The sequence below is a fragment of the Salmo salar genome, chromosome 23 (genome assembly GCF_965601325.2).
Source record: "Salmo salar chromosome 23, fSalSal1, whole genome shotgun sequence".
NCBI lineage: Eukaryota > Metazoa > Chordata > Actinopteri > Salmoniformes > Salmonidae > Salmo > Salmo salar.
In genome coordinates this window covers 33,565,167-33,591,453 of record NC_138313.1, presented here as the reverse complement: position 1 = coordinate 33,591,453, position 26,287 = coordinate 33,565,167, and the positions used below count along the sequence as shown (strand labels likewise).

At 46.6% G+C, this 26,287-nt stretch overlaps 1 protein-coding gene across 4 annotated transcripts; it reads right to left on the bottom strand.

The window, feature by feature from the left end:
• Positions 1 to 1,174: 1,174 nt before the first annotated feature.
• Positions 1,175 to 26,260, bottom strand: LOC106584433 (zinc finger and BTB domain-containing protein 7A). Of its 4 annotated transcripts, none has more exons than XM_082968067.1 (4): positions 25,902 to 26,260; positions 14,718 to 15,269; positions 13,124 to 14,052; positions 1,175 to 8,667 (listed from the first exon to the last, which is right to left on the bottom strand). In XM_082968067.1, exons 1-4 carry the CDS (start codon positions 25,929 to 25,931, stop codon positions 8,250 to 8,252), a joined length of 1,929 nt encoding a protein of 642 aa, XP_082824193.1. In that variant the 5' UTR covers positions 25,932 to 26,260; the 3' UTR covers positions 1,175 to 8,249. The 4 variants fall into 4 exon arrangements, with proteins under 4 accessions (XP_082824193.1, XP_082824194.1, XP_082824195.1 ...); XM_082968068.1 differs by lacking the exon at positions 25,902 to 26,260 and adding an exon at positions 25,041 to 25,284; XM_082968069.1 differs by lacking the exon at positions 25,902 to 26,260 and adding an exon at positions 23,873 to 24,714.
• Between the last annotated feature and the right edge of the window lie 27 nt (positions 26,261 to 26,287).

Sequence of the window (26,287 nt, the reverse complement as noted above, 5' to 3'; positions counted from 1 at the left end):
GCTTGGACAGTGCTCCTTGGGATGTTTAAAGCTTTGGAAATCTTTTTGTATCCAAATCCGGCTTTAAACTTCTCCACAACAGTATCTCGGACCTGCCTGGTGTGTTCCTTGTTCTTCATGATGCTCTCTGCGCTTTAAACGGACCTCTGAGACTATCACAGAGCAGGTGCATTTATACGGAGACTTGATTACACACAGGTGGATTCTATTTATCATCATTAGTCATTTAGGTCAACATTGGATCATTCAGAGATCCTCACTGAACTTCTGGAGAGAGTTTGCTGCACTGAAAGTAAAGGGGCTGAATAATTTTGTACGCCCAATTTTTCAGTTTTTTATTTGTTAAAGTTTGAAATATACAATAAATTTCGTTCCACTTCATAATTGTGTCCCACTTGTTGTTGATTCTTCACAAAAAATTACAGTTTTATATCTTTATGTTTGAAGCCTGAAATGTGGCAAAAGGTCGAAAAGTTCAAGGGGGCCGAATACTTTCGCAAGGCACTGTACTTGTGAAAATTGCACAAAAGCGATTGAAAAAAACAAACTTGTTAAAAGAAGAAAATGTTTTGAGATCATAGTTTTGTGCTCATGGTATTCCACAGTAAATATATATTTTGGATCAATAGTGAAAAAGTTTTGAATATGAGACTTGCTGCATTACAAGTGTTACCAGTTTGGAGTTTTGTACTAAGAGTTTTGAAAATTCATAACATACGTGTGAAAATAGCACCAAAGCGATTGAAAAATACTGTAAAAGATAGCAATAAATTCTCAGATATTACATTGATAGATTAAGGTACATGTGTAATTTATAATATTCTTAATTATAAAAAATTCACACAGGTTGGATTGCTGTATTTTTCGTGGGATGATTTTAAAGTGAAGCAGAGTTAGACTAAATATTGAAATGCAAAACATCGTGAATGTACAAATACATATTCATTAACTATGCAAACTATTGCAGTACTATTAACTGTTTTTAGATAATATTTGATGAGAAACGTATACTTGGGAAGGCTATTTGATGTGGTTTTAGTGTGTGGGCAAAAGAAGAGAGACAGAAACCATTAGCCTGACATTCGAAATGACAATCGCCAGAGGCTTGCTCTTGAATGCATTTGCTAGTGTCCATTCCTAGTTATAAACAAACATGTGCATGCAGACAAAAAAGTCACAACCATTGTTTTTTTTTAATAGAAAGATTGTTGTTTCGTTCAACCAAGGACGCCAGACATTTTGGGATATATTACAAAGAGAAAAACAGAACAAAACAAATGGAATTATATGGTTTAGACGGTGTGGATTTAGTGGTCTCATATACAATACAATTTATTTTTGTAGCCAAAAGTGCAAATTCTCCAGAACCACCTATCCCCTGCATAGCCCTGCATAGCTTCCAAAATACACTGACAATGTTAATGAAAATTACTTTTCTGAAGAGGACAGGATTTTTAGCATCCAAGCCTGACAGACAGGGAATACTCTGCTGCCCCCAATGCCCCAGCGTTTTAAACTAGAATGGATGGTTAGTGATTTTTACAGTTAGAAATCAATCTACAATGGATAGTCACTTTCTTCTCCCTCAAACTTCTGCATACTACTCTATTTTGCTAAAACAAATTTTGATTTGACTGAAAAATCTATGTGAAGGCCAAAACCTTAACTCCAAACAAAAACTGCACAATAATTTGGTCGTTCCTATTTTCATGTCTCAGAATGATTTGAGGATACCAGATCCAGCAATTTACTCTAGCTACACAAGGGGCACTATTGTACAGCAATGAGACACCACATACATTAATGAACCAGTATGTGTAAGTGACGTGAGAGATAAAAATAAATCAGCTTTAAACCTACAAAGTACTGCATGTTTGACATTAAGTAGAACAACCCAGTTAGCCTTCTCAGAAAGCTTCTCAACTGTTATGGAAGTTTCTGTGCAGCGCAACTCTCCCAATGAGATTATATGACTTGTTTTCCAAAGAGATTGTATGTGGAGATGAAGGAGACCTTGCCTTAAAACCCTTTCACTCCGAGTGTATCCCCACTGAGCTGCATCTATTAGCTGAGACTGTGTGTGTGCCAGAGGTGTATATATGGCCTAGTGGGGCGGTAGCTCGAATGGACTTCAACCCAAATATCAAATATTCAAGTTCTCATTTTCATGTAGCTTTGCATTTAAATAATAATCCATAATGAAATAAAAATATCAACAAGAATAAACAATAATAACAATAGTAATAACCCCCAAAAAACAGCAAACAATATTCTGGATGGCCTTTCGCAAAGTGCTTTGTTACAATCGCAGAAGCTGAGACATTCAGGCAGTTGGACGGCCAAGCCTGGAGAGGCCAAGCTCACTGCCTGCCTGTCTGTCTGTCTGTCAGACTGGGGGTGGTAGGAGGTGGAATGGACAGATTGAAACACTCGGCTGTAAAACGCTGACTGTTCCTCTCCCTCTATCCCCTCCGTCTCCCCACGCCAAGACTCAGAAGCGGGAATTACAGTATGAAGTTATGGAATGTATCCTCTATTGGTTGGTGGCTTTAAACCACAAGTGAGTCTCTCTTTCTCTCCCTCTCTCCCTCCCTCCCTCTCTCAGCTTCTCCTGCTGAGGGCCTGTGATCTCTAATCAAAGGCCTGTCTTTAGAGATATGGAAACCAGGGTCTGGAGAGAGAACCCACCCTTCTCCCCTCCCTCTGTGCTTCATACCCAGATACTTTTATACATGTTTTAACCTGATTAACACAGACTTCTGAGCACTCTCCCTCCCACAGACAAGCCATTGAATGAACATTAGGTAAAGCAATAGGGGTCACAGTCACATGGCAATGGGGAACCAACTGTTTCCGCGCTCTGCGTTCTGGGAACCATTTCGTTAAACATTGGTACAATTTGGCAATTGTACAAATGGATGTTACTGGGGTCAAACCACAAACTGAACAGAAACAGAAATTGAAACGCAATGCATTGCAGTGTTGCTTTCCACCTGAGAAGCACTAACAGAAAAGTAGATAATCAACATTCCCCTGTAATTTCCCCATCACCAGTTCTGTGACTCCCCTACACCGTCCACCATTTTGCTACATCATATAATTCCCAGTGAAACACAACAAGATGGGGCAACCTGAACCATTGCACAGCACAACTTCCCTGATCTGGTCTCTCCCACTTTTTACAAACCATTGTACCCCACTGAAGTAGATAGCGACTCCTACAGTAAACTGGCCGACCAACCAGCCAATAGCCTCTGATAGGCCCCAGGGATGGCTGTGCCAGTGCCAGAGCCACGCTGTGCATTGTGCCATACTACATATGTCATCCTCAGCTTGCTGTGCTTTACCAGCCTGGACATTCAGGTGTGCAGCACCACTAACAAAACATATCCTCCACCACCATTACCCACTCCTGTTCTATGATTATTAGTTATAATTGTTATCAAATGTTTTGCGTAGTTTTTAATGCTTTCAGACATGTTCTTTTCTTTTTCTTAATAAATTAGGAACAAAACATAAGGACGATTTGGATAAACACAAACAATAAGTATTTTCTTGAAGGAGTTGTGAGACACCTTCTCAGTGTAGCGTGTGTCAGAGTAACAGGGGTCAGGGGCTGAGCCTGGGAGGTCTCACCAGGGGTGGGACCATGGGAACATAGGGCAACGAAGTAGCAGAGAACTACACCACAACATCAACCAGTAGAACAATTAGTTCATAGGTCCACCTTTTCTTACATTTATAAGTAAGTCATAGTAGTTTGGTCAAACAATACAGTGGGAGTTTGATTGAGAGTGGCTCACCAGAGATTTTCAGCCACACTCCTCAACATCCACATGTTTTAACTAACCATTAGGAAGTTAGATTAAGGTGTTCTACAATTAGAACGAGGGAGGGGTTCTTCCATTCCTTCCGTTTTAAGTCACGTTCTCACCCATGTCCCCCTGGTGAGACAGACAGACAGAGCCCCAGCCCCAGACTGCTACTGGACCCATTAAACAAAGCTTAGTCCTCAGACAAGGCCACAGAGTCCCAGAGAACACTCACTCTACCTAAAGGACACCTGAATTTATCTAGACACTGCTGCGGAACACACTGCTCAGAGGGTTGTCATACTACCTTCCAGAGGCAGCTATAGAAGTTATATATAGGGTCTGAATGTTTACAACATTTCAAACATGGAGGGAGAGTTTCAGATTTGCTGTAGTTACATGACTTTAGTGAACTATTCTACAACTTTCAAAGCACCTTCAGGCTTTGCTGTATACATTCAACATGATAAGACAGCTTAAATGTGCAATGACTTATCAAAGTGTTTTTCTGCTTTGGTTTGGTTAATTAATGTTGGTATACTTCTCAGAAGAACCTTTACATGATCAAGTCTGCTGGTTAGGGGAATGGATGGACTCTCTGTGTTGGACCGTTGAGTGTGTAACACCCTGTGCTCATGGAAACTCAAGGGCCTTGCTGAGGTCTCATGCCCTCCTACCCTTAGCAGGACAAGGACATGACTTTAGTGCAAACTCTTGTTGTCTCAGCTATAGCACTATTTCCAGTGCTATCAGGCTTTATATCCCCAACCCCACCCAAAACACCCCTCTGCCCGACCTCATAAAATACCCCACCCTCCCTAAACCACATCCCATACCCTGACCCCCACCCTCCCTAAACCACATCCCATACCCTGACCCCCACCCACACAAAAACAGAGTAATGCTGTAGCGGAACCTTTTAAGACATTTTTTTTTTTACATAAAGACATAAAGGACAAGCTATTCCATCTACACCATTGTAAAGTCCACAGAAATAAAGGGAGAAATGTGAACTCAAGTAAATGTTGTGTATGATTCCACACAATTTGCTGCATACATATCGAGGGGGTGGGCTTTGTTGGTGTTGGTGTGTGGCTTGGTCAGAGTCTCATTCTAGATATAATGTCTGGGATTACTTTCATACCTTCATATTATACACCAGACATGAAGAGCAACTAGGGCATATCTCTATAAGAGTGTCCTATGTGCAATCTGGGTCAATTTTGGCTTAGCCAAAAAATAAAGAAATAAAATAGGAATACAACTTGAAATCACAATACTAAGGCCCAAGAATGTCACCCGTTTTAATGGTTACATATGCTTGGGAGGGGTGACTTAGAAGCCTAACACCTCACCGAACTATGGCTTTCATCAGACCTATGCATATACATGACCCTACACCGAGCTCCTGGCATTCAGGCTATACATATTAACCACCCCTTATCTACTACCTCCTAGTATTTGACTTGATCATTGTAGATGTCCACACTGACAGACTATTGAATACATTCATCTAAAAGGAGTCAAACTGTTCAATAACAAATCCCAGGGAAATAAAGATTGCAACAGAATACAAAGCGCTGAAAAGCTATGGAAGAGATGGTTTAGAGTGTGTGGATGTTTCAAGTATTCTCACACACACACACACACACACACACACACACACACACACACACACACACACACACACACACACACACACACACACCCCTTAGTTAGCCACTACTTGGAAAATAGTATGTGTATGATGGAACTGCCGTGTCTGACTGTGTTTTCTTCCCTGTGATAATATGTGGAGCTATGAGAGGGGAGCTGGTGAACAGATGGGTGGAGATAGTTTGTTTATCCAGGCTTGCCCTGAGACCCTCCAGCCATGCACACACACTCACACACACTCCAGCCCCACCCCCTCCACTCCTCCCCTGCTCTGCATTAAGACATGAATATAGACTATATATATATATTTTTTTTTACCAAAACTTAATTTCAAGTGCAATCAGTTACATGGGGTTATTTTGTATTTTTAAAAGTTTGTATGGTCACAAAACCCAACATGTTCATTTCTGAACGTGCCTGACTTCTCTTAAGAGATCCAAAACGCACATACATTTTTCTTTTTTGGCAGCTTGTCGTCAAAAACTGAACAAAACCAGAAAACAAGCTTAACGGCAGCACTTGCGATGGGGATATTAAGCTCATTCGCCTTACTTTGTTTCAAAGTACCCGTTTCTTTGACAAAAGTGCCCTTCTCAGTAACAAAGTGCATTCATAACCTGCTTCTTTCCCATTAAGGTGCAAAGGACTGATACTCAGGACACCGCATTGCAGCAATGGCAGGGGAATTCGATCTAAGTCACTGGCACGGCACCCTCTCCTCTGTGTGGTTAAGAGTGTACTGACCAAGACAAACATGTCCAGATGTATGTGAGCCAGTGGCCCATACTGAACACACGTCATAAGTCTGTAGAGCAGCACCTAGTGGCTGACCTCGTGTTTTTCGCCCACTTTAGTGTCTGCTTGGCTTTTAGTGCGCCAGCAGTTTGGGGAGCGTGTTTGAACGTGCCCACAACTGGAGGAGCTGCTGACACTCCCAGCCCGTCTGTGAGTGAGTCACACTGCGCTGATGTGGCCAGAGAAAAGACCCTGGCTGCCACACACACAAACACCCAGCAGCAGTCCAGTCAGCCACTGAGTAGACCTTCTCTACCCAGGGCTCTATAATACCCTGCACTCCACAGGCTGGTTTTGGGGCATTGGAGGACTAAAGTGGGAGAGAGAAGGCCTGATTTGAACCCGTTCTGCCTGGAAACATGGCTGTGCCGAGGAGATTATATTTTGGAATGCAACAGACATTGTGAAATCCCCCTCCCCTCGCCACCCATCCCCCAACACCCAGCTGCGCACTTATTTGGCCTCCCAACTTGGACAGGTATTTATTGCTCTCTTCATCACACAGGTTGCCTCGTGGCTTCGTGGTCCCCAGGACAAAAAAGATTGGAATACGCACAATTACACACCTCCTTTTCCTGACGACCTCCTTTAAATATACATCTCTCTGTTGGATATCTTTAGTAAAGCTGTGCAAACGTATAAAAAAGGTGCTCGTCTCTCCTCTACTCATCTCTGTCTATCCCTGGTTTTCGTCTTTTTCAACGTGCTGTTGGTTAGACACTGCCCTCTCTCCTTCTCACGCCAGGGAAGATTCTGTCAGAACTGCACAAAGTTAAGCACATAGCTAGTAACTCTTCTTCCTTCGGGCAGTAACTCTATACATCTCAATCAAGTGTTAAGTTTAGGACCAATGGGTTTCTCAATTCAATATACTCTAACATTCATACAGTTTCTTTTCTCTTTTACCCACAAGCTTCACTCTGTGAGAAATCTGACATCAAGCCGAAGGAAACCCCGATTGGTAGGCTAATATATCTCAGCATTAAAAAGGACCAATATAATCACCGACTAATGTATCTACATGTATACAAATGTAAAGTGTCAAGTACCCAAAGCAGTCAACTCAAACAAGAAACAAATAACGGAAAAAAATTAAGACAAATCAAAAAGAAAATAGAAAGGCTGAAATTTCAGGGTTGTGATTGGTAGTCAACGACGTGGTCGCCTGGCAACATGACCATGGTAGTGCTTTAGAAACACACCCCCTCCTCTCGTGGTCCTTACCCCTGCAATGGAAGAGCCCCCCCAAACGTGGATTCAACTCGACATTTAACATTTTAAAAAGATGAACCATAGATTAAAAAATATATTTTAAAGAGTAAGTAACACTTAAATCAAATCCTTGTCTGATTCTTTCTGGAGCATTTGAAAAAAATGATTATTTCTGCATCAGAGGTGTGGTTGAGTTAATCTTGCATATATTGTCATATTCTGACAATACTACTACTATAGTAACTGTACATTTTAGAAATGCAAAAGAATAGAAAAAGATTGGTTGCTTTCCATCTGAATATGAGAGATCACACTCCGTTCACCAATGCAGCAGCCAATAGATGTGGGACACCTCAAAGTTTGAAGGCTATGAAGTCCAAACCAATAGAATCTATTTTAACTGCATAGTTGCTCAGGTTTTTCTGTTGTTTGGTTATACATAAGCTTAAGCACTTTTGCCAAATGTACAGAAACCCAGATGAGACAGAAATGACCCAGAAAGGAGACGTCATGGAGGTGTGATTTGAAGCATTCTTTGCTCTTTAACAGACCACTGACTGGTGTTTGTGTGTTTACTCTGTTTCCTAAAGCAAAGGGATAAAATAAACTGAAAATATTAGATTGGTGACACCCTGATTTGGTATATAGAGGAATAGTTAGTTGTTGTGTTTATTTTGTTTGCCCTTGTTCATAGCGTGTTCTTTTCTCCCTTGGTTTCGGTGGCGGCCCCTCAGGGTCCCAGTATGAATATGGCGTCCAGCGTCCCTCCCTGTCTCAGTCCCCCGGCTCCCCTGCCATCTCCTGGGGCTGAGGACTGTGTGCATGGGCCCTGGAGGCCCCCTCCACCGCCGCAGCTGAAGCCGCCTCCATGCGCCGTCTCCCCTTGCCACTCCGAGGGCCGGGGCCCGCCAGCCCCACAGGGACCTCCAGGAGCCCGGGGTCCCGCACACGAGGCTTGCGGCCGCGGCGGGAGGGGATGCCGTTGCAGCCGTCCTTCTTGAGGTGGCGGTGCAGGTGGTCTGAACGCACAAAAGTCTTAAAGCAGCTGGAGCACTGGTAGGGCCGCAGGCCTGTGTGCACGCGCATGTGGTTCTTCAGGTCGTAGTTGTGGGCGAACGCAGCACCGCACTGCGTGCACAAGTAAGGCTTCTCTCCCGTATGCTTACGCATGTGAACCTTGAGCTTGTCCTGCCTGCGGAGGAAGAACACAGAGGCTCAGTACAGAAAAACAACAGAATTGATTAGTACAGTAGGAACTCTGATAGCAACAAGGGTAGTTAAAATAAGAAGCAAACTACAACCATTAACCAAACAATAGGCTAAGAATCACAATCTTGAAAAATGACAATTTAAAACATGTCTGTGTTGACATTGAAACAAAATAGAAAATGTTCCACTGCTTTGCAACATAGGCTACAGTACATATTGTTATGTTGTGTGATCTTAAAGTAGGGTGTTTGTCCAGGGTGAACGTGCTTATGGAGGCTGTTTGTCTCCCTGTGTCTATCGCCTTCACTATAACACCTAATGGACCTCTTCCAGGTTGTTTACTCTGCCACGGTAGCAAGGTCATCTGAGGACAGGCCATGAATAAATACATAAGTTTGGAAAAGAATAGTAGTGGTCACACGGTCTTAAGTGTGGATATTTTGGAAGAAAGGCCTCGTAAAGTTCCAGCCATTCTGGAATTGAGGATTCTTTGGTTGTAGAACTATTTTTTCCTTTCTTTTTTTCCTTCCTTTCACTTACATTTATCTACACCATTACATCTTTATCTACACCATTTCTTAAAGTACATGTAGAGACCTGGCCCGGAGCTCAACGTTCACAGAAAGTGTGGCTAGGTTCAGGGGAAATCTATTTCTGGTGCACCTACCTTCAAAGAATATCACATATAACACTGGAAAGTGGAAATAAACTCAATTAAACAAAAATGCTTGTGAACGAAACTGTATATTTTTTTTATTGAACCTTTATTTTAGATTAAGGGTTGCGAATTAAGGGTCACTTTTTTGGACAAACCCAGAATCTTCAGAGACTAATCAATGGGTCAATAGCTCCTCTTAAAACATCAGCAGCAAGTTTTCAGTGTAATAAAACTAGAAGACAAAACATACACTTTAGGATTACAGTCTGTAGAGGTGCTATCTTGTAAAAGTAGGATAGCTAGCTGAACACCTTACTAGTTCAGGCCCCTCTACCTTATTAACTGAGGCTTCCCCCACAGGAGACTGAAAAGATTTGGCATGGGTCCCCAGATCCTCAAAAAGTTTGACAGCTGTACCATCGAGAGCATCCTGACTGGTTGCATCACCGCCTGGTATGGCAACTGCTCAGCATCCGACCGTAAGGCGCTACAGAGGGTAGTGCGAACGGCCCAGTACATCACTGGGGCCAAGCTTCCTGACATCCAGGACCTATATATTAGGCGGTGTCAGAGGAAGGCCCAAAAAATTGTCAAAGACTCCAGTCACCCAAGTCATAGACTGTTCTCTTTGCTACCGCAGGGCAAGTGGTACCAGAGTGCCAAGTCTAGATCCAAAAGGCTCCTTAACAGCTTTTACCCCCAAGCCATAAGACTACTGAACAATTAATCAAATGGCCACACAGACTATTTACATTGACCCCCCCTTTGTTTTCACACTGTTGCTACTCACTGTTTATTATCTATGCATAGTCCCTTTACCCCTACCTACATGTACAAATGACCTCGACTAACCTATACCCCACACACTGACGCGATACCGGTTACCCTGTATACGTATAGCCATGTTATTGTTATTTTGTGTTACTTTTTGTTTTATTTTTTACTTTAGTTTCTAAACTCTATTTCTTGAACAACATTGTAAGCATTTCACAGTAAAGTCTAAACCGGTTGTATTCAGCGCATGTGACAATTAAACATTTGATTTTAATCAGTCCTTCAGCTTCCCTCACCTACCCACCCACCCAGTCATAATATCTGTCTCTCTGCCATCCAGCCCTTTAGCACCCAGAGTGCACCTAAACAAACCTCCGGAGTTAAGAAAACTACTTAGCACCCACACAAGCCACATAGGGGCACTACTGCTACCATGGTTACACACATACAGTGACACAGGGTGAAATATTTAAAGGACAGGAGTGGTTTATTATAGTGCGAAAGCAGCACACTCGTAACCCTGATCAAATAGGATTAAGATTACAACACCCGCTTCCCACTTCACTGCCGATAGGCTGCATTTAGAAGCAAGCACATTTAGATCAGGCTCGCCCGCCTGCGCAAAGGGTATATATATATATATATATATATATATAAATAAAATAAAGGATATTTCATGTGGAAACCCTCATATTAAATGCTAATGGAATTCACTAAGGTGATGGTTTATATTCAGAATAATGTATTACAGCTTTGTCATTCTTCTGTATTTATTTTTTAAATATATTTTACATGTGATAAGGCCACACAAGAGGGCCAGAGATAATCTGAAGTACCCCAAAAGCCCACTGACGTCATCTGATAAAATTCAATATATTTTTTGAAAGTTACCAACATTCTGGTAGCTTTCTGGTAAACTTCAAACGTTTCCAGTAATATACCCTCCCTTTGCAACCCTAGTCCTGGGTATTTCCAGTGTGCATCTATTTCCAATGCAAGTCCATTGATTCATTCATTAAGGGGATAGATTCAAGGAAGAGGTAGTGCTCTTAAAATACAGGGAGACCAGCGACACAGCGCGCTAGTCTAGCAGTCCACCCTGGCCTGTAACTAGCTGGGCAGCCTGACTGTGAGCAGACAGATTTCATTAGCTGGCTAAGGACTGGGAGAGGGAGAGAGAGGGAGAAGGCTGGTTGGTTGGGAGAGGAGAGAGAGGGCTGGTAGGTTGGGAGGGGAGAGAGAGGGAGAGAGCTGGTAGGTTGGGAGGGGAGAGAGAGGGAGAGAGCTGGTAGGTTGGGAGGGGAGAGAGAGGGCTGGTAGGTTGGGAGGGGAGAGAGAGGGAGAGGGCTGGTAGGTTGGGAGGGGAGAGAGAGGGAGAGGGCTGGTAGGTTGGGAGGGGAGAGAGAGGGAGAGGGCTGGTAGGTTGCGAGGGGAGAGAGAGGGAGAGGGCTGGTAGGTTGGGAGGGGAGAGAGAAGGCTGGTAGGTTGGGAGGGGAGAGAGAGGGAGAGGGCTGGTAGGTTGGGAGGGGAGAGAGAGGGAGAGGGCTGGTAGGTTGCGAGGGGAGAGAGAGGGAGAGGGCTGGTAGGTTGGGAGGGGAGAGAGAGGGAGAGGGCTGGTAGGTTGGGAGGGGAGAGAGAAGGCTGGTAGGTTGGGAGGGGAGAGAGAAGGCTGGTAGGTCGGGAGGGGAGAGAGAAGGCTGGTAGGTCGGGAGGGGAGAGAGAGGGCTGGTAGGTCGGGAGGGGAGAGAGAGGGCTGGTAGGTCGGGAGGGGAGAGAGAGGGCTGGTAGGTCGGGAGGGGAGAGAGAGGGCTGGTAGGTTGGGAGGGGAGAGAGAGGGCTGGTAGGTTGGGAGGGGAGAGAGAGGGCTGGTAGGTTGGGAGGGGAGAGAGAGGGCTGGTAGGTTGGGAGGGGAGAGAGAGGGAGAGGGCTGGTAGGTTGGGAGGGGAGAGAGAGGGAGAGGGCTGGTAGGTTGGGAGGGGAGAGAGAGGGAGAGGGCTGGTAGGTTGGGAGGGGAGAGAGAGGGCTGGTAGGTTGGGAGGGGAGAGAGAGGGCTGGTAGGTCGGGAGGGGAGAGAGAGGGAGAGGGCTGGTAGGTCGGGAGGGGAGAGAGAGGGCTGGTAGGTCGGGAGGGGAGAGAGAGGGCTGGTAGGTTGGGAGGGGAGAGAGAGGGCTGGTAGGTTGGGAGGGGAGAGAGAGGGAGAGGGCTGGTAGGTTGGGAGGGGAGAGAGAGGGCTGGTAGGTTGGGAGGGGAGAGAGAGGTCCAGTCGGTTTTGTCGTGGGCAATAATCAACAAAACCGGCGATCACAAGTTCAAATTCCGGCATTGGCACAGATAGGGAACTGCTCTGCTTGTAATCCCCGTCAGTATCAGAACAGAACACTTTACAGCAGCTTCCTCCTAGATAACGTGTCACAACCCTCTTTTATACCACCTGTTAACATTCCAGGACTTTGCCATGAGCCATGTCTTTATAAAACACGTCTTTATGACACCCTGATTCCATCCACTAGATGAAATATCAAACATGTTCATCTCTGAATAACATTTTCCAGAAAGGTCTTGGCAAAATGATTCACATTACCACATAGGTAGAGGACATCTAGAGCGGCAGGCAGCCTAGTGGTTAGAGCATTGGACTAGTAACCGAAAGGTTGCAAGATCGAATCCCCGAGCTGACAAGGTAAAAATCTGTCGTTCTGCCCCTGAACAAGGAGGTTAACCCACTGTTCCTAGGCTGTCATTGAAAATAAGAATTTGTTCTTAACTGACTTGCCTAGTTAAATAAAATTAAAATATATTTGTTTACTATGTTTCTCACTTTAATTTCAGGATAGTACATTAATTAGTACATTAGTAAATCAATTAATTGACAGAGAGCTAACATAGCTAATGCTAAGTAAGAGTGTCCTTGGCTGTGGGACAACAGTGGTCTTGTTTTTGCTCCATCACGCCTCCTCACCATGAGTAGATGTGACATGGGGTGGTCAGTGCATTAATTGGGGATTACCTGGTGAAGCGCACTTTGCAGATGGCGCACTCATAGGGCTTCTCTCCCGTGTGCGTGCGGATGTGGCGGGGTAGCTTGCCTGCTCCCTGGATGACCTTGGAGCAGATGGGGCACTTCTGGAAGGCCTTGGAGCGCATCTTCCTCTCCCCTCCGCCCCCTCTCTCTTCTCCTCCCTTTCCTCCCCTCTCTCCTCCCCCCCTCTCTCTCTCTCGGCTAGAACCGCCCCGTGCCGTCCAGAGGGGCAGCAGTCCCTGTGAGACGGCGGCAGCGGCATCCTCGTGCTGCGTGCTATTAAAGTAATTCAAGTAAAACTCCACGTCCGGGTCCTCTCCCTCCCCCAGCTCCTCCCCGGCCGCGGCCCGCTCCTTCTGCCTCTCGATGGAGTCCATCATCTTCTGCAGGAGGGCGCTGGCCGAGCCCCTCTCTCCATCCCGCCCCCCCTCTTCCTCCCCCTCTTCCTCCGTCTCCAGTTTGGGCTTCGTTGGGAGGTAAAAGTGGCCGTTCTGGGCTGGGGCATAGAAAGAGGCCCCTGGCTCCCCTCCGTTACCCCTGGCCCAGGCCAGCATGTCCCCACCACTTTCAGAGTGCTCCACCTCCCCTTCGTCCTCCTCATCCTCTTCCTCTTCATCTTCAGGGTCCTGTGTGGGGGCCTGGGTCAGGGCGAGGTCCAGGGGAGAGTAGTACTCTCGGGGGCCCCCGGGGGCTCCGTTGCTTTGGGCCCCATTGCCATGATTAAAGTGCAGGTGTGTGGGCATGTCCCTGAGCTCTGGTGTGCTGCAGCTGCTGCTCCAGTGGGCCCCTCTCTGGAAGTACTGTAGATACTCCTGGGCCCGCAGTCGATTCCCCTGCTCCACCTCTCCTCCTCCACCTTTCCCCTCCTCCTCCTCCTCATCATCATCCTCCTCTTCTTCTCCTCGCTCACTGCCCGCCTACGAAAAAATAAACAGGATTCCATTACTCTCATACAATGTCTCATAGAATGTGAGTGGACACATGCATATCATATTCACACAACAGAAACATACACGACTATGAACGTGGCCATGCTACTGCTATTCTACACGCTCCCCGCCATGTGAATGTTGTAGCTTAACTGCGATAGGTTTTGTCTGTAGAATGCAGCTTGTGAAAGAGCACCCTGTCCTGAGACTCAGAGACTGGTGTTGGCTTAGCATGGGTAAATGTTTCGAGGTCAGTGTTATTGTGACCCCAGGGTGTGGATGTGTGTTTGGCAGTGTGTGAGAGAGACACTAATAAAGAGCATGATGTGATGGCCAGACAACCACTGATGACTGAGTGCTAGTTTGTTAGCGTGACGCGATGAGGTTGTGTGGTACGTGGTCTGTGGTGGCGCATTTGGATGGAGCTCCAGAATGGCACTTGCAACACAATAGTTTTAACAACTCAAAACAAGAGTGGTTTGACTGGTTTCCACAGAGGCCATACTGAATACATGTATTTTTACTTTCAGAAACTTTGGATAAAAACGTTTGTCAAGTGACCATATTTTGATGCGAGGCCTGTGATGTAATGGTAAGACAGAGACTGTTGACGGAGTATTGGTAAGTTAGCGTTGTCATGATGACCAGCCTACCGGCGGGGAGAGCACTTTGGTGTCCAGCAGGTGAGTGCAGACTTCCTGGACGGGCGAGATCTCCAGCAGGTGGGCAGCGGCCAGGATGTCTCCCACGGAGCTGTGGCTGACGGTCAGCGTGGCTGTGTAGGCAAAGTCCAGCAGGGCGGCTAGGGCCTCGGCTGCCACAAAGTCGATGGAGTAGACGTGCTGCTGGTCGGCAGTTGGACCAGAGGTGAATAGCTTGTAGAAGTAGGGGCTGCAGGAGGCCAGGACCGAGCGGTGGGCGGGGAACTCCCTCTCCTGGTTGACCAGGAGCACGTCACACAGCAGGCCGCTGACGCGCTGCTTGTTCAGGCTGCCCAGGATGTCTGCGCTGTGCTCGGGGAAGGGGATGCCCACCAGGCCCTCCTCCGCCGCCTCCCCTCTCCCTCCTCCTCCACCCCCAGTGCCCCTGAGCCGCCGCCCGCCCCTCCCGCCGGCTCCCAACGACATCTTCCACCAGCCTGCCGCAGAGCCGCCAATCACAGCCGCCGCCCGCGTGTCCGTCCTGCCGTCTATCCGTCTGCCTGTCTGAGGGAGGAAGAAGAGGGGGAGAAAAGGAGGAGGAGAGAATCAGTTCTCAGTCTTTAAAACACAATACACAGATGCCCAATTCAATTCCTAGCCCAAAGTCCTAGGGATTTGGTAGGTATTACAGTAGCAATATGGTAATAGCACCACGTGCATGGCCATAACTACATACATATGAGGACACCGAGGTCCGGACCACTGTATTTTTTTCTAATTTGAAAAAAAGTCAAATAATAAAAGGATATATTTTGTACACAATAAATGAAATCAATCTAAATATTGCTCAAAGCTCAGAACGCTTATATTCTTCATCGGACTGAGTCCTAATCGCGCCTGCCTGTTTGCGAAAGAATGGAATCATGAACAGTGGTTTGCTTGTTATGTTCGCCTGCGCCCCCGGATTTGCCATTTTAGCAGCACATGGAATTTATAGTTTACCCATTACCCACCTTTTTTTACCACCACATTGCTGCTATTAATACAGAATCGTAAATAATATTCTATTTGTTGACCCCTTTTTCATGATATCCAATTGGTACAGTCTTGTCCAATCGCTGCAACTCCCGTATGGATTCGGGAGAGGCCAAGGTCGAAAGCCATGCGTCCTTTGAAACACGACCCTGCCAAGCCGCACTGCTTCTTGACACACTGTTCGCTTAACCCAGAAGCCAGCCGCACCAATGTGTCAGAGGAAACACTGTGCAACTGAAGTCAGCGTGCATGCACCCGGCCCGCCACAGGGAGTCGCTAGACTGCGATGGGACAAGGACCTCCCGGCCGGCTTAACCCTCCCCTAACAATTGTGCGCCGCCTCATGAGTCTCCCGGGCAATGCCGGCTGGGACACAGTCTGGGATCGAACCCGGGTCTGTAGCGACGCCTCTAGCCTTAGACCACTCCGCCACTTGGGAGGCCCCGTAAATAATATTCTAATAATTGATAATACAATCATCTATGTGCTCCATTGATGTCTGTCTGGGCGAAGCTTGATTAGTAATGGCTCGGAATACAAATGTGAACGCTATGTAATTTGAGAAAATAGATATCTATGTAAAGAGTTGATGATTTTAAGCAATGACTGAACAGTTGCTGATGCTAGGTGTCAGTGTGATTCAGTTCTCATATTTCCCCCCTTTCAGGGGTATAACATTACAATTGTATAGCTAATTTATGGTGGGAGGAGCTATAAGGGGACGGGCTCATTGTGATGGCTGGAATGTAATTATTGGAACGGAGTCTAAAATGTGGTTTCCATGTTTGATACCGTTCCATCTATGCCATTCCAGTCTTTACAATGAGTCCATCCTCCTATAGCTCCTCCCACCATGCCTGCCCTGCTAATAGGCTGTGGATAAGAGCGTCTGCTAAATGACTTAAATGTAAATGTTTCTAGATGGACTGCCGTGAATGAACCTACACTAGCTTGTTTTTGCTGTTCTCTAAACAGCATTTTAACTTTTTTTTCTGCTTATATAGAAATGCAGTAAATGATCTTCAACTTTGGGTCGGCAGGTAGCCTAGTGGTTAGAGTGTTGGGCCAGTAACTGAAAGGTTGTTAGATCGAATCCCCGAGCTGACAAGGTCAAAATCTGTCGTTCTGCCCCTGAACAAGGCAGTTAACCCACTGTTCCTAGGCCGTCATTGAAAGCAAGAATGTGTTCTTAACTGACTTGCCTAGTTAAATAAAGGTAAAATATGTGTTTTTTTATAAAAACTCCCCGACCTCACTAAAACCCTGGTCACGGCCCTGACCATGTGGTAGGCTAGGTGGAATTTCCTCTGTCATTTTCCATCCACCCAGATATATAAGAAGTGCCTGAGGGTAAAGGCTGCTGGTTATTTAGAAATTGTGTAAGAAAGTAATTTAAAATGCTCCGACAGGCTTCAGCACCTGAGAAAATACATGAAAATAATATTGGATTGAAATTTTGCTCACTAATGCCACAATAATGTGGCGTGCCATTAATATCCACTGGGCACACACAGGTTGAATTAGTGGTTCTTCCACGTACTTTCAATTCAATTACGTTGAACTAACTAGGTCCGGGACGATACCAGTAGTGCGATACTCGTAAGTGTAATGGCAAGGACTTTTTTAGGAAAAAGTCCCTAATGTTGGAAACAAACATCATTATGGTTGTCATCCAGAGTCAGATGAATTATTTTCCAAGCTATAGCCCACAATATTTTACATACAAAAGGTTTTTAAAAGGACCAAAGAGTGAACTTCTTCGTGTTTTCATTTTTGCCATAGAAAAAACATTACGATACTGGTATCTTCACAGCCCTAGAACCAACGTGGAATAAAAGTTGATACTGTAGATCAATCACTATTAAATCATGTCAGAGTTCCTATTGGCCAGTTTAGCTAAAGAACTGAACATTTTCAAAACTACAGTCCTCTACAACACCAGGCCCCAGAGTTCATTAAAGAGCCTGGAGGTGAGCCATGTTGTAACATCACCACCATACAAACACTACAGATACCATTGATTTCACTGACAAACAGCTACTGGCCGACATACTGGCTTTACAGACCAATCTAATAGAAACTACAGTATAGCTATGGCATACATCCTTTTTGGCCAACATTTCCCATACATAGTCAGTGTTGAAATATCTGTCATCCATGCTGTATCTGTAATGCTGGATGTATTGGCCCACTGCTGAACCTATTACCATGAGAGAGAGTGAAGGGCAGTTTGAGGGAGAGCAGGGAGGATCAGAGTGCATGCTGGGAGGAGGAGCAGGGCTGGGACTGTACAGCAGCCTGTGCGTCGCTCTGTGTCAGTTAGGAAAGGGGGAGGAGGGGGGAGGGGGTTACAGACCCCGTGGAAAAACCTCACTGGAGGAGGAGGACACGCACAAGCTGCGAGGGAACGGTATTAAAAAGGGAGGTTGTCAATCCGGTCTGAGCCGGTTACCCCACCCTTTACTGTGTGCCAAGTTTCAGGAAGGCTGTCCCCTCGCTCACGTGTGTGTGTGTGTGGGGGGGAAGATTAAAATGATCGACTGCAGCTTGCAATGCCCGGGGGAGGGGGGCTCGGCAACGCAAGTCCTTCCTGATTTGTCCATTTACAAACACACTTACAAGCACAGACAAACACACACATTAAATAAAGCCCCCCCACCCTTCTCCATCTGCCAGGGAGACCCAGCAGGGGGTGAGGCAAGTGGGATTATTCTCTATAAGAGCAACGCATTCAAATGACATTCCTTCAGATTAAGGCTCTTGGTATGTACACTAGCCGTGCTCAACCTGGCTGCCTCTCCTCTCCCCTGCTCGGCTCTCTCCCACACCTCCTCACAAAGCAACGCCTCTCTCCACACCTAGAGATCTGGCACCGCAGCAACACTAACCACAGGTCATACTCCGGTAACGCTTTCTGAAAAGTCAACTCTGGGTAGTGCTAGGAACCTAATTGCACTTTCTCTGATGTTAACTCCACTCCTTCAACAAAGAGGAAAAATCCTTAACAAGACCTGTCAATCATGCCACCTCAATGTCTGACATTTAAATACTTTACTATGGTAAACCGGTACATCTGTCTTGTGGTAATCTTAAAACAAACAAGCTTTCAAATGGAAATAATACTGTCCCACTTGGTTCCATGTGGAGTAGTTTGTGTCTTTTATTCATGACACAATGTCCTTTCATTTCGGCTCAAGCCAAGTTAGAGCACTTTCTTCCTCCTTTAACCCCCTACTATTTTATATGCACCTGACCACACAGCCACTACAACCTCTCCCATTGTCTTTCTGATAAAACTGCCCTGTCTGACGTGGGAACATTTGATTATCCTCCACCTCTCATTTGAATATGCTGAGGGAGGGGAGCGAGGACAGAGACTCAGAGAGAGAGCAAGAGCGAGAGCGAGAGAGAGAGAGAGAGAGAGAGAGTCGGAGAAGGCAAGCGCAGGGTTAACGGTTATGTCCTTCACAGTGTGGAAATAGATCCTGGGTGAGCCCACAGAGACCTCAGCCAAGTCAACCTGCTCTCACTGATGCTGCTGCTTACTGCACCAAGCTGCTGGGCTGGCCCCTAGTGCAAACCTGCTTACACATTATCCTCAGGACATACACGCCCGCCCCTGGGTCACACGCAGATCTGTGGAGGCTGAGAGGAGTTAAAAACAGTCTCATAGGCTACCTCATACAGACCAGTCACCATTGAGGCATGCAGGTGTCCTGTCTTGTACACAGGAGCTTTGGGGAGAGGAGAAGAGGCCGGGGCCAGGATGAACCCACAGAGAGCCCCACAGAAAGAAAGAGGAGGAAACAACAGTGCAAACAAACCTGATCCTGACACCTACTCTTGGCTTGAAACATTCCTTATCACTTATTCATGGCTGTGGGTGACAGCGGCCACAGCGCCACACCGTGTCCCCAACGTCTCAGCGTCTCAGTTCCCAGGGCCACCACCGACCCAGCGTTGCCTGCCTAGTTCACTAGATCCTACTCTGCACGCACAGGGTGCTGCTTTGCAAGTCAAACCACTACTTACTGCTGCAGATCCCACCACCCCACCCCTCCCCTACCTGCCCCCACTCACTCAAACCCCCCCCCCAGCAAATGTGGAGAACAGCTATCAAGATTCGATTTCGGGGACGATCCCATGCAAGACACTCTGAGCTGAACATCGACTTTGTTTCAGTTCTATTGAACTTTGTCTATTTGGCTTTTAACACCTGACTGTGATAAATGGGCTTCTGTCCTAGATAGAACCCTTGTTATTTAATGACCAATACAGTGACACCTTGTGGTTATACTGGTAGTTATAAAACCTGTAATACACTGGGTGGTGCTTTATACTGGAAATATAATCTCAGGTCAACTGGGACCAGGATCAAAGAAGCTACAGTCTTTGTCTGACACATACCGTTCATTCCTGGAGTAAAATGACTATCAACCTTACCCATGACAAGCTCCGGTGTTCCTTACATCACCAAAATGAAAGTCGCTGAAACTGAGTGTTTTGCTATGATGCTTTTGAAGAGCAGTCAACCCCACACTTCTTTGTTTCCCTGCTGAAGGGAGCAAAACAGAGACCAGAAAACAAGCATCCTTAGCAGAACAAGCAGTGCGAGTGTGTGGGGGATCAGTGGTATATCTGTGAATAATTTAACTCCAACCACACTGGAACAGTTACAGTAGACTAGAGTAAAACTCATAGAAGCATAGGCTGGGTGATATAGACAGCAGAGTGCAAACAGGTTGTCTTTCCCTGGCTGACTGTCACAGGCTAAGACCAGCCCCCTGTTGATTGAGCCCAGAGAAAGGGAATCACTGGACCGGGGTCACCAGGGTTCAAGGTCACGTCACAGAGGATATTACAGGATAATCAGAAATACTATGGGGAGGAGGGGGGCAGGGGCTGGCCAGTTCCAAGAAGAACAGGATTCTGACTGAGGCTGAGCCTGGCCTAGTGTGGCTGTGTGAATCATTACTGCCAGGATTCCCGGGATAACAAACCTGATAGGTCCTGAGCAGGAAGAGGGCGAACCACTGATAAAACTGGAGGTGGGGCTGTGCTGCTCAACTTGAAACACGGCAGACGGCTGCCAAGAATCAGACACAATGCCCCTGACTGAAAGGTAGTGGGCGAGGCCATCTTAAACAAACTCACAACCTTGACAACAGCCCAAGGAATACTGTAAATGTAATGTGCTTGGAAAGTGTCTGAGAGACTCGACAAACCTTTTCTTAGCCCCTGTAAGAAACTAACCCTTCACACTGCAGGAGGGCTTAGACACTATTATATAAAGTCCTTATATCCCATTTGTCAATAAAGGTTAAGTGCAAGAGGAAGTGGGAGATTTTTATGATTTCATATCAAAGGTCTAAGTTCTTTAAGGGTACCATTACCCCAGAGATCAAGAGATAGCTGGAGAGCCACTGTTGAGAATCAATAACTGACTACTGTATGGGTTTACAGTACCATCCCCCTTCTCCTAGCAAAGTAAAGTAAACCAAAGTGAAGGCTCGACTTGGCTTTCCATGCCTCCCTCCTCCAGCCTGAACTAGCTGGTCCAGAAACAGACTTGCACATCTGGCAGCACCGTTTCAAACAGAGACAAAACCTCTTTTACTGCTGGAACTATACTTCCCTAACGCTGCCATGCTGTCAGTCAGGAAGTAGTGGATCCAAACTCACAGTAGCACTAAAATCAGCTGCACCCCTAGTAGGCAGTTAGCTACACCCATAGTAGAGCCAGGCCCCGCAGCAGTAGCCCTTCTCCCCTCCGCCCTGCGCCATTCTGTGCAGGCGGCTGTGCATTGTGTGCAGAGGACTTCCTGTGTGTCTGTGACAGGCGTGTAACAGAACCCGCTCTGTTATCAGATGACCATCCCTCTCTCTCTCTCTCTCTCTCTCTTCTAGACACTGCACTGCGCTGTGCCCCTGCTGGCCAACCACATCGCCCACATCCCCTTCAGCCTGCTGAGAAGGCTAGAACAACGTCTGGAAATGAGGCAGGAACTCACCAGCCATGAGATTGTCATATGGTACCCTCTGATCACAGGAGACTTAAGCGAACACTCCTCTCTCCATACGTAGTACCAAGGTCAACATGGGATTTCTCAGACAATAGATTACTCAGAGAAAAATGTGTGACATCTTGGAGACAACCCACCGCGAATAAAGGAAAGTGTAAAAAGTGAAGTCCCACTCACAACACAACGGGCTACTCTTACCCTGGGCTGCATCTGAGCCTCTAATTTGATCAGGTTGTGTGAGCTGCTTCATAACCCAGCAGGCCCAGGACAGCCCCTATCACTCCCCCCAGACTCCACAACAACAACACAACAAACAGAGCCATGTCTGTGTGTCTGTCTACTTGGGACAGGAACAGTGGGACATTTAGCTGCTGACAAGGGGAGTTCCCCCTTAATAATGGGGCAGCTTATAGTTCAGTGCACCACCCAAAAGCAACATTACCCCAAAATGAGGCCTTCCAAAGACTGTCAGTAAGCATGCATGCAACCTGTCTCCTCCTGTCGCTGTGGACCTGCTAGTTTGGGGCATTATGGTGCACAACATACAAGAATATCAAACTGTATTCAACATGCTCACCGCCAAATTGATGGGTGGTGTCTAGGGCCTACCCACAGCCACTGAAGTCCCCTGCAATTCCCCTGGATGCTATTGTGGGTAACATGGAGCGTCCCGATTTAACCTCTTAGTGGAATTTATTCAGGCTGAAAGTAAGTGCAGCCTTTTGCAATTGGTAGTCAGGGGTAGCAAATGTAACATCAGAACACTTTGACATTTGAGAGATGAATACATCTAAACACCTCTCAGTTGTGGGTGTCTTTATTACAATACAATATGCCCCTTCCTCTCTCTCTTACCCACACACTTCAAAACAAGTCCAACAAGTATGGGTTGCCAGAAATATGCATCTGTGAATTAGAATATGTTATGGTTCCTGCAACGTCTTTTGACAAACCACCAACTGACAGACAGACAGAGAGACATTGTAGGCTAAAATACATTGTGACAGAAATCACACAATGCCAAGAGGGCTACTTGAGGCGAGAGGGATGAAGAGAGTGACAAAAAGGAGGGTGTGGGCAGCCGGGGAGAAGAACAACTGAAGGAGGGTGTGGGCAGCCGGGGAGAAGAACAACTGAAGGAGGGTGTGGGCAGCCGGGGAGAAGAACAACTGAAGGAGGGTGTGGGCAGCCGGGGAGAAGAACAACTGAAGGAGGGTGTGGGCAGCCGGGGAGAAGAACAACTGAAGGAGGGTGTGGGCAGCCGGGGAGAAGAACAACTGAAGGAGGGTGTGGGCAGCCGGGGAGAAGAACAACTGAAGGAGGGTGTGGGCAGCCGGGGAGAAGAACAACTGAAGGAGGGTGTGGGCAGCCGGGGAGAAGAACAACTGAAGGAGGGTGTGGGCAGCCGGGGAGAAGAACAACTGAAGGAGGGTGTGGGCAGCCGGGGAGAAGAACAACTGAAGGAGGGTGTGGGCAGCCGGGGAGAAGAACAACTGAAAGTTAATAAACGAATACAGGAGTTCCCAAGGGCAGTGGGCAAAGTTTCCAGTGGCGGTTCGTTCTCTACACTTCACTAATGAGGAGAAATTGTCCACAAGAGGTGTCACATTTTCTTCCATCATGTCACAGTTGTGCCTGAGGGTAAGGAGGGAGATATCATCTGTAGCTGACTCACTTATTACATTAATAACACCATTAATAACCATTAACATTACACCATTAACATTACGCACAATCACACTATTTTAGATGATCAAATTAAAAATCCTCATTTTAAATCAACCCAGTAAGTACAGTGTTAAAATGTCACAGTGTGTATTCCCAAATCTTTAAGACAACAGTCTCTCTAAACATGATGTGCTCTACCTGCTCTGAACAGTGCCCTATTTGCCATATTTTTTTTTTATCTGCAAGTGGGTCAGGAGCTCTGAAGCCCCCTCCCTCCCTCCCTCCCTCACACAGAGACAGAGACAGAGAGAGAGAGAGAGAGAGAGAGAGAGAGAGAGAGAGAGAGAGAGAGGGGGGGGGGGCCTGGTATTTATTTCCTCAGCTCTCCTCCTTTCTCTTTCCTCGGTGTCAGGGGAGAGAGAGTGCAGTTTGAGCTCTTACCAGCTGGGCAGAAGCACGTGTCCCTTCCCCAGGCCCTGTCCGGCTCTCCTGTCTCCGTGTCTGGGTAGGGCCCTGCCTGCTGCCTCAGTACTGGAGCTTTTGCAGACAGGAAACTTCCGAGTGGCCCTAGTCATACAGGCAAGCCCTTGCCTGATTCCACACAAGCAGACACCTACTCCCACCCTCTATTTTCAGCCCACTGCTCTTGCATATCTTCCTCATCTGTGATTGGCTTGACAGCCGCTCACTCACCACACCTCCTTGCTGGGATAGGCTGGCAGCTGTTCCCTTTTCTGTATGGCCAAGGGCAAGGCACTCTGGGATGTAGAGTCCTTAAATGCTATTTGACCTGCTACACAGCCCTTGCTGTGAACTACGAGTCCCAGCTTTCTGTCCCTCGCCACCCCCACTGCTCCAAGCCTGTTCCAACGTAAGCACTCTGGGCAGAATTATACACTACAGTATGTTGCTAGCAGGATGCCAGGTATTAAAAGTACAGATCAGCCATCAAACAGGGCCGTGCTGCATACTAACAGAAGGCTCTCGGCCAGAACCGTCACAGCCAAACACTGTATTCAGTGAGACTACTCTGTCTACGTTTTAAACACACTTCAAGAGGCCTGACTAAATTAAAGACAAATTTCTATTCTGATCAATTCCAAACCAGGAGGAAAGAAGGACCAACCCAGCAAAAATATATGTAAACACATTGCTCGTAACTTTTCCCTCCAAGCATGATTTCTTAGTGAATGACAAATTCTGAAAAGTTGTCATTTGCTTGTCATCGTACCTTGTTCAACATAATTATTTTTGGTTCCTCCTTCCTCTTGTTCAGACCCCCCCTCCCCGAACACCCCATCCACCTCATCCTCTAAGTGCTTCCACCTGCCTGAAAAGTTAATGCCTCAAACACACCAAATAAAACTGAATCATCCCCCAAAAGGTAAAAGCAGGAATAAGATAAGTATTTTACAAGGAATAAAAACATATCCATAACTACTGCCTGAGACAACCCCCCCCCCCTCCCTCCCCTCCCCTTCCCTCTCGCTCTCTCCTCTCTCTCTGTCCCCCTCCCTCATTCCTTTCTCCTCTCCTTCTGTGCCTGCTCCCTCCGGTCGACAGGCCCTGGGCGGACAGCGGGGTGTAAGCGGGGGTGCTTTTAGCTCACCTGCGATGGCCGTGGTGGTGCTTGTTATGGGTCAGCCCTCCTCTCCTCCTCTCTCTCCCTCTCTCTCTCTAACTGCCGTGCTGCTCAAAGCCCCGTATGCGCTAACCAAGCGCCAGCAGATCAACTCAATTCCCTTCCTGGTTTCTGGAGGGCAAAGAGGTCCCTCCCTTTCTCGCTCTCTCTCACCCTCTCTCTCTCTTAAAGAAACAGCATTCCACTAGATGTTTCTCTTGCTCTCCTCTCTGGGGAGAAAAATAAAAGCGATTGGTCTGCGATCAAGAATGGACATTTGTCATATCAATGACATAATTGAAAATGAGCACTTGACTTCATCCTCTTGCTGTCGGTACAGTTGACAACAGAGTCCATATTAATTGGGCATGAACTGATTGTAGTTCTTACCTTAGTCTTTTCTCTTCTACCGAATCGCACCCACCCATCCCATAGCCTGAGGTCATAGTGTCCCACCCCAAAAACGAGCCTTGGTACATTCCAGGACACAGGGGCTGCCAGTAACCCCCTAGACTCTCAATCTCTCCCTCCCCACGTTCTACTAGAATACCTGTACCTTTTACAGGTAAGACTACAGAACATGCCTCACCTCTTGTCATACTAATCCCACTTTTACCAACGCTTCTTAGGTGGCGTGTAAGACACCAGTCAAAATCAAATCGTTCGGCTTTATATCTCTTATAAGGACAATGCATTTTGACTGATTTCTAACATGCCTACGCACTCTTTAAAATGTTCTACACTGCACACCTGGACAGTCAGTCAGAGTGGGATGGAGATCTTCCATACTCTAAACAAGCATCACACGGCGTATGAACACGTTATCACGTATGAAGTGAAATGGCTTACCTTATGTAATGTGATGTAACAGCTAGCCATGACTGGTGTCTCCTCAGTCTGACTGGAATCTGTTGCACCCCACACTGTGTGGCATGGCTTGGCACTGTGAGAAGAACTAGGCTAGGCATGCTCTGACAGCATGGGGGAGGCAGTAACACACCCAGCCTAGAGGACAGTGTCAGCACTACAGCAGGTAGCAGAGGTAGTTCACAATCAGACAAAACACAGAATATATAAAATATATACATCCCTCAAACTCAACTCTGGACCCGGAAGCTGTTCCACTGGATTTGTTCCCCTTTAAAATCAGGGACAGATTTAGACCTGGGACACCAGGTGGGTGCAACTATCAGGTAGAACAGAAAAACATTAGGTTTTTGAATACCCCTGCTATA

Coding starts and splice junctions, on each gene's coding strand:
- LOC106584433 (XM_082968067.1), bottom strand. CDS start 25,931: ATGGCTAGCTGTTACATCACATTACATAAG. Junction 15,270..25,901: donor GTTACATCACATTACATAAG/GTAAGCCATTTC, acceptor TTCCTCCCTCAG/ACAGGCAGACGGATAGACGG. Junction 8,668..13,123: donor TGCAAAGTGCGCTTCACCAG/GTAATCCCCAAT, acceptor CTTCCTCCGCAG/GCAGGACAAGCTCAAGGTTC.